This window comes from Athene cunicularia (genome assembly GCF_003259725.1).
Source record: "Athene cunicularia isolate RWA chromosome 1 unlocalized genomic scaffold, athCun1 chr1_part2, whole genome shotgun sequence".
Lineage (NCBI taxonomy): Eukaryota > Metazoa > Chordata > Aves > Strigiformes > Strigidae > Athene > Athene cunicularia.
Window position 1 is genome coordinate 59,443,433 of NW_020799092.1, and position 8,948 is coordinate 59,452,380.

The 8,948-nt window shown below is 36.8% G+C and overlaps 1 protein-coding gene across 6 annotated transcripts in view; it reads right to left on the reverse strand.

Annotated features, from left to right (window-relative positions):
* Positions 1–6,900, reverse strand: part of POT1 (protection of telomeres 1) — a 101,532-nt gene extending 94,632 nt beyond the window's left edge. For 2 of the 6 annotated variants that reach the window (XM_026867676.1, XM_026867667.1), the window contains exons 1-2: positions 3,098–3,185; positions 1,481–1,614 (exon numbers count right to left, since the gene is read on the reverse strand). In XM_026867676.1, coding sequence (XP_026723477.1) covers positions 1,481–1,614; positions 3,098–3,170 — 207 coding nt within the window. In that variant the 5' untranslated portion in view covers positions 3,171–3,185. Of the gene's footprint in view, positions 1–1,480; positions 1,615–3,097; positions 3,186–4,405; positions 4,466–6,504; positions 6,524–6,617; positions 6,636–6,714 lie in introns of those variants that run through there. The other 4 variants (XM_026867683.1, XM_026867692.1, XM_026867693.1 and 1 more) reach the window with 4 other exon arrangements.
* Between the last annotated feature and the right edge of the window lie 2,048 nt (positions 6,901–8,948).

Genomic DNA, 8,948 nt, shown 5'->3' on the forward strand with positions numbered 1-8,948 from the left:
AGCTATAACACTGCATGTATGCTTTAAATCATAGTCTGGCAATAATTGTTATGCTTTCCTAATGGAAACATTTATTTTGGCAGAAACATTTTTTAATTTACAACTCGTTCTTGTCTGCTTCTAACATCCTTTGTGAACAAGAATCCCTGTTCTTCCATATCAGGGGTGCTTGCAGACATAGGTCTTAAAAGCTGGAAAGTCTATATGCCCTGCAGGTGAATGGGGACAGAAAAATACACCCTGAGGAATAAAAACCTTGTTTACTAGCAGCGTTGGTTATTCATGTTTCCATTTGTTCCTTTACAATACCTAAGGGAGGCTGGATCATTCTCAGTCAAATCACCTCCTATCACACTCTACTGCTGCCAGCTTCCAAAAAGGGCAGGTTTGCCCCTTTGTTTTACCTAATTGCACTACTCTTGGCATCTTTCTGACACCATAATGAACCAGTTAGAAGAGTAAGAGCAGCAGAGAACTACTCTCTCTCCATCAATATGGATAGTCTCCTGCCAGAATAAACTCAATCACAGGATCAGATAAGCACTAGAGCTGGAACTGGGAAGCAAAAATAGGTTTTGGATACAGAAAATCACTAGGCCAGTTCAGCTCAAAGTTTTAAAATATTTGTGCCATTTTTTTAAGTATTCAAGCCACCTAAGGTTTTCTACTGAATTAGTTGGTTTTTTTTAATTTCCTTTTTTTTTTTTTCTTCTTATAACAGATTGAAGGCAAGACTGGGATGATACTGATTTCCTGTCACTTGAGTGTCAGGGATGATTAAAAGGATTTTCAGAATCATTCACAAAAAACGTTAAACAGGTTAAAAAAGAAAATCCTCAAGAATGGACACTGCATTTTACAGAGCGTACCTATGTTCAGGATGAAAACTATATTTCTGCATTTCACTAGTATATTAGGATCTTCCAATCTGAAATATGCTTATGACTACTCTAAAATATAAATGCACACTTGGTAATGATAAAAAACCTAATCGTATCTTGATGCAGGTAGTTGCTACAGAGTCCTCTTTTCATGAAACTGGATATTGCATTGCTTCATACAAGAAAAGAAAACCGCTTGAGAAGTCATTACACTAAAATCTGATCTTTAACAGGATGGTGGTGCTTATTACTATTTTTAAACAGAAAAAAAAACAACAAACCCACTTAACCTCCCTCAATCCTTCCATTTGCAGCATAGCCTTCTACATATTAATGTGTTTTTAAACAGCTTCAGAATTTAGAAACTAAGAAAAGAAAACCTCATAACATTTAAGTCTGACAATGTAAGAGGAAGGGGCAGAACTGTGAATCAGTGAAGTCAATAGCAACATGCAACAAAGTTCAACAGGGTCATAATTTCATGTTACTTAACGGTATTCAACAGATGCACACAAGCCACCAACTGAGCTGGAATATCTCTTATAAATATACTAGGATCTATTTCAAAGGAAGACGAAATTCTTTCATTAGTAAGTTACCTGAAAGTATTTGTTGGTATGATCAAAGCCTTCTTGCAAATGTTTCAAATCCTCTTTCTGCAAATGGCTTGGTAGTGGAGTCTCAGGTTTTCCTTTAATGATCTTCAGCAGTTGAACAGGCATGGCTGCTTTATCTAAACCAAAATGATAAGACTCTTGAATTAAGAGTTACTAGAAGTTGCAGTTTACTCAGGAGTATTTATCTATTTCATAATAGGTTTAATTACGTAAGACTAAAAATCTTTAGAGGGATTGGCCTCATCTCTTAGTACCATGAATAGCAGGAAGGAACATTTCCTTAGCAATAGACAGTCATCCAAATTATTTTACAAATATTCTAAAACACTGCACATGGCAACAAATATTACTTTATATATGAATGCAAAAGGTAATGGAAACAATGTAGTATTTTATGTACAGAAATGTACATTAAAAACCAAGCAGAGACTTCGAATGACTCCTTCCTCAGCACAGGTCATGTATAGAGTCTTTATATTCAGTTGTTTCCCTATAAAATAATTTGACTGCATAAAGTGTCTGTCATTTTAATTTACAACAAACAAAAAATGCTTATGTACAGACTAAAACAAATTATTGATGTAGCAACTAAAGAATAAAGAAAATACAATTGGCATCTACAAATGCTAAACACTAAATGCACTAGAAAAAAGCTAAGAAATGTATGATTCATCTATTGTTTGTTCTCACTGTGCTAAAAGTCAATGAAATTCTTGGTGACATCACTGTTACGATATTGAGACTGGGGAAAACTAGTCTATTATAGTGGTTACACATATGCAAAATATAAGAAAGTGATCTATCAATAAGTAATTACTGCTATATTTTCTGAAGGGGTCATATTGTTCTTGGGGTATCTTGTTCTTTGTTGTACAATTTTTATTTAAAGCAGGTATCTACAGAAAAGTCAAAGCATTATCAACCTTCTGTTTTCAGTAACTTATAGCAAACTAAACAAAAAATGCTTTCTGTTTTCTAAAAACCCAGCTGGCAGTATTATAGCCCTAGACCTAATTTCAGACAAAGTTTTAGCAATTTTTAAATGACAGTGAAGAATAAAAAAAAAAAAAAAAAAAAAGTATTTCCTATACTTTTGGATGGACACAAAAACTTGGTATTCTACTTAAAAGCTTAAACTACATTTCCATTTCACTTCAGAAGTGGTTTTTCAGTGCCAGGCAGGCTGAATTCTTACAAAATTTTCACTTACAATTAAATGGAAATGAGAAGCCATTGTGAAATGGGAAGATAGGTGCAGATACTCAGCAAAATTATAGATATTCTTTAAGAAAAAAAAACACCTTAATCTCCAGAAAATTCAAAATTCTACCTTACTGTCACTCCAGTATCCAAAGATATCCGACTTCACTTAATAGTCATGACTATTTCTCTAGTTGTGAATGACCATCCTTTCTTCTTTCTCATCTTCCAGAAAACTCCCTTGTGGTATTACTCCAGTCTAACAGATATTATCAAGAATTCACATTCACTAATGAGAATCCTATAAATTAAAATAGTTTGGTTCAAGGATCTCTCAGCCAAAATGACTATTATGGAATGACTGGCTTTTATTTTTCTCCTAGCTTTCAGTTTACATACCTGTCTCTTGTCGCTTTTCCCAGACCGCACCTTTTACTTTGTCATGTACAGTAGCAAGTGAAATGTTGGGCATAGGATAATTGCATATTTAAAATTAATGTCTTAGAAGACTACTTAACCTTTCACTAGCAATATCAGCTTTTTTCCTTAACATTTAAGAGTTAAAAAGCAGTAACAGCAAAAGAACCTCTGGTTTCTTAAAACTACTGTATCTAGGCAATAAAGTAAGTATTTAAAAGCAAAATAAATCTACCAAGTCTAACAAATATCATATCACAAATAGGAAAAACATTAGTGCCTGACTTGTGGGTCTTATTTTAAATTGTAACTTAGACTTGGAAAACCAGTGCTTATCTACTCCAAAATACTCAGCAGCCCCAAGAACTCAGGACACTGAGCAGCAGGAGCATAACAAGGCCACATCGCCATGCATCTTCACTGCTTACAATATATATTCTCCTAATTTACAATATAAGTCAACAAGCAACTTGTTTCTCTCTAACTTTCCATTGTGCATGAAATAAGGAGGTCATACAACATTCAGAAGACACAGAGGATCCAGGAAACACCACTACTCAAAATGCAACAGATTTTGCGCAACAGACATAGCTTACCAAATACTGATGAATAAATTTAGAGAGCTTCACTACATGACTCAAAGGTTATTATCTAGGATATGTGCAGAAAGAATTCACGTAGGGACAGATAACTGGACAAGAGTTAGCTACAGTTACAAATTACCAACCTTCACTACAGTAATTATCCATATACAGTATCTGTGTAATCTGCCCCAATTGCAAAGTAGAATGTGTTAGCTTACACCTCAAACAAATAAATGACAAATTTAAACCTAATTACTTAAGCTTTTGAGAGTCTTTTGCCTCAGAGAAAGTAACCCAGAAGACACTACAAGATCAACAATCACCCAGAATGGACAGCAGGGCAGGGAGCTTCAACACATCATAGAACAGAAGAAAAATCTCACTCTTACTGGGGTAAAACTGAAGTATTATCTAATATCAGTTACTTGGTATGAAACAGCAGATACTAAATTCTTACAAGGGTTCACAAATTGCTAACTGGAATCTCAACACCCTTCTCCTTCATAAGAACCAACGGCCAAGGAGGCACTCACAGAGCCACTCACTCATCTTCCCACAGCAGGACAGGGGAAAGAACAGGAATAGTAAAAGCAAAAAAACCACCATAGGTTGAGATAAAGACAGTTTAGTAAGTAAAGGAAAGAGGAGGGGAAAAAAAATACCCCCAAAAAACCACAAAACAAGCGATTCAAAGGCAATCACTCACCATCTCCCAGAAGCAGACCAGTGCCCTGACATCCTCTGACCAACAGCTCCCTTAGAAGGCCTGATTAAAAAAACCCCACAGTTTTTATTGTTCAGTATGACTCTCTATGATGTAGAATGTCCTTCTGGACAATTTATGTCAGCTGTCCCAGCTGTGCCGCCTCCAAACTTCTTGTCCAACCTCAACCTACTTGCTGGGGGAAGCAGAGGGACAAAGAGAGAAAGCCCTGGTGCTGCATAAGTGCTATTCAGCTGAGACAGGGAGTCTAAACAATCTTAGATTGTTGGTGCAAGGCCTTCGCAAAAACAAGGGGAGGCCAAAAACAAGGGGAGGCGTATGGGACTGTTCGAAAAGACATACCAAGTACTGATAACGTTGCTAGGCGATTAACTCCTAGCCCAAAGAGAAGTCCCTCCTAGTCTTTGAAAAACAGACAACCCCAAAACATTGGTCTGGAAGAAAGCCAGAGAACAACTGAGGCTGCGCAGAGCAACAAGGAGAAAAGTTCATCAGCGAGGAAGAGGAGGAGACCTGATTACCATAAGAAGCGAGGGGAGGCGGGGGTAGATATGTTTATGTATAGGCGTTTTATGAATATGCACTACTTTGTAACATATAAGCCGGATGGGAGCTGCAAACGATGCGCATGCTTGTGGTGGAGCGATCCCCCATGCGCCCAGCGCTGAATAAACATACCCACTTTATAACCCCAAAAGTTATAGAGTGATTTCTCCGCAAAACATCAGCCACATCTGAAACACTGGTGTGTCAACACTGGTTTAGTCACAAATCCAGAACACAGCACCATGCACGCTGCTATGAAGACAGTTAAATCCACTCTAGACAGACCCAGTATATATATATCTAAAATATATCCAATAATATACAGTGACACCCCACAGAACGAACACATACTGGAGCAGTTCATGAATTGCAGCTTGTGGGAAGAACCCTCATCAGAGAAGTTCATGAAGGACTGTCACTCTCGTGGGTGGGACTCCATGCCAGAGCAGGGAAAGAGCATGAGGAAGAAGTGACAGAAATGATGGATTATGAACTGACCACAACCCGCATACTCCATCCGCCTGTACTGCTCAGGGGGAGGAGAAAGATTTTAGATTTGTTCTTATTTTTCATTATCCTACTCTGATTTGATCAGCAATAAATGAAATTAATTTCCCCAAGTCCAAATCTCTTTTGCCCATGATGATAATTGGTGAGTGATCTCCCTCCCATGAGCTTTTCATTGTATTTTCTCCCCCTGTTCTGTGGAGTCAGAGGAGTGACAGAGCAGCTTGGTGGGCACTTGGTGGCCAGCCACCATCAACCAACCAAAGTATACAACTGGGAGGTACAATACAAGACAGATTCCAATTTCTACTTGTGCTGAAGGAGATGCAAAAGTCTGGCGCAGAGATGCAGATGCTGTTTCATCTCTCTTGACTGCTTTAACTAGTAAAGTATTAGAATTCTTGTAAAATACTACTAAGTGATGCTAAAAATTAGGCCTTTATGTTTTGAAAGCAGGATAGCATCATCATTAGCTTATTAGGATTTCAAGCCTCTATTGAAAAGAGCAACTCCGGGTCTTACAAAGCTTTTCAGTTCAAAGTATCACTTCACACTGAGAAGCTGATCTATTCCACCTAGAAATAGTCAACTTCAAAGTTAATCAGTAATATTGATCTTCATTCAGCAACACTATAATGAGCTAGGGAAATGTACAACATAACAGAGTAACACTTTTTCTTTTTTTTTAATGTTGCTCTCTATTACTCTACTTGAGCAATTAGATAGACTTTTCTGTTTTTGTTTTTTTTTTTTCCCCACAAAGACGTCTAAAAGCAAGATGCATTTTGTTACAATTCAAACATAGCTAAAACAAAACAAAGAAAGGAACTGAAGTTTAGTAACTCATCTCTCTCCTATGACTAGTCTCAAATTCTGCAGCTCCCTTGCCTTCATTTAAAAAGAGTTTTTGCTATTTATTTCAATAAGACAAATATTCCACATGTACCTTCAAGGTTACAAAGGAAAGTTTCTAAAAAGGAGCCACATGTAGGCTGATATAATGGGACTTGCCCATATTATTTACTTACTGCATACTCCTACAATTTAGGACATTTATGTAAATAACATTCAAGTAGAAAACAAGATTTTTTCTTTTCCAGTTCTTAAACTTCTGTACTTAACACGTATTTTAACTGCTAACCACTGAAGCTCCCAGATTCTTGTTCTAAGAGCTACAAAAGTTAATTTTCAAAACCAAACTGATACAGCACTGGCTTCCCAAATCTACATGAAGCTACCTTTAGTGCTACCCTTCGTGTTCAAACTCCACTGAATAGTAACCAAGTGAAAATAAGTCTGTCAAGTGTCTTTGTTCTCAAAAAGCTGCCTTCATAACACTAACAAGGACCATTCCAACTTCAGTCTGCTGCTCAAGAAGTCTGTAAGTGGCATAAACAGAACTATTCATAAGGATGGGTGTTTAAAAAAAGAGGCTGCAAGAAAGGTATACAGCATCATGGGACACTCCTGAAGAAGGATGGATGCACAACACACACACACAGTAGAAGGAAGAATGCAGCAAGCTACAAACACCTTTTGTCTTCCAGTAGCTGAAAGTGATGAAAATATGGAGAGCAACCAAAAAGCTCAATAATTGTCAACAGCAAATAATTATTTGAAAGTATGAACACTATATGAGAACCCTTAAGTAACACCCTGAAATAAGTGAGATATATATATATATATATATTTATATATATAACTTGATTAAGCATGTAACACTGCTTATAAAAATGTAACACTGAGGATGGCTATGTGCTGCTCTGCCCTATCCTGGATTTTCTGCCTACTAATTTTCTAGACCTTAAATTTTTGACAGTGGAACAATCCACAACACACTAGTTCCGTCCTAATTGCCTACAGAATATTAACATCTATTTCAAAAGCATAAAAACCATCTTAAATAGTACACTAGAAAACAACTGCCTAGTAGAAATGGCTCTGAGCAAGGGTTAACCTTCAACAAAAATAAGCAGCCACTTCGTTTTTATTCTGGCATGAGGACATTATTCCACCAAAATATTTCAGTCACAGAATGCCTCTATCTCTAGGTCCAGAAGTATGAGAAAAATTCCTATAATACATCCGAAGGACTTTACCTTACCCTTCTCGCTTGCAGCTTGAGAGTTTTAAGCATCTACAGACCTGAACTAGGTAGCTAGGTATGGTCTGGGGTGCATGCACAAGAAACAAGCTTTCAGGCTCCTAGTCTTTTCAGCAGTTCACACAGAAAGCAAAAGCATCAGCATTTCCTTCATGTGCAGCACACCTCAGATACAAGCTCTGAGCGCCTGGTAACTTCAGGGTTTAACACAAAGTACACACCCCAAGGCTTATGCACTTGCAGAATCAGACAGCAGCTCTACAAGAGGTTTAACGACTGTAATTTCTGAGCTTTACACTGCAAAATAGGGTGGTAGGAAGAATCTGATATCTTTTTGTGAAAGCCTTACACCTTTTTTCCCTAGACTTTTAAAACTTTGATTTAAAAAAAAAATAATAATCTTAAATTATGTTTGTAAAACCACCAGAATTTAAACTCTCAGTTTAATTATATCACCCTTAAATGCACACTGAAAATCATTAAGGAACCACAGTTTATTAATCTTGCAGTTGCAAGTGAAGTTAACAACACACAGCCCCAAATGAGCTGTTGACATGAACACCAGCCCAACATGACTGAAAGACAGGAACAAAAAAAAAACCACATAGGAAAGGCAAATTTGTTCTTAACATCAAGACAATTCATGACTGTTTCTCCCCTTCCTCCATGCGTATCTGAGCAACATGAAATAGCCAAATTTTGTATGCCAACTAACACAGTAAAAGTACAAAGTTTCTGAAAGATTTCAGTACAAAAAGCTGTAGGTAGCAAGCTCAGGATATAAAAACGTTCTCATACACTGTCAAACTAAAGGTACCAACATGCCTTATAATAGTCTAAAGCCTCAGGGAACATTCTAGCACTGGAAAACAGCTTATTAGCCATGACAGATGGATCAAGTCAACCTCCTGTTAGAACTGGGAATCACTCCATGTACATTCTAAATATACAAGCTGCTGAATTCTTTTGAGCAAGGAGAATTTCTAGGATTCAGTGAGATCAAGTGAACTTTCACAGCTGATAACAAATCAAAAGAAAACTCATTTTACTAGTAATGGAATGATGTCCTGTAGATATCATATGTGAGGGCATACAAGGAACAAGTAATATAAGGAAAATAGGGTAATGACAGTCAGAGTTAGTATCTTGGTTTTTTCCTCCCAGATCAAGAGAAACAAGCATGTTCTGGAAGAAGAGAAAGAGATCACAAAGCAAGACTTTTCCCCACTGTTTTTATTTGACAAATAAGTCCACCATATTTGTCTTCCACATCTAGTTCTCTAAAACATTACAATTCTGCTATTTCCTTCAGTAAAAATTCAAGACATATTTAGAAGAAAAATATTAAAAAAAAAAAAAAAAAAAAAA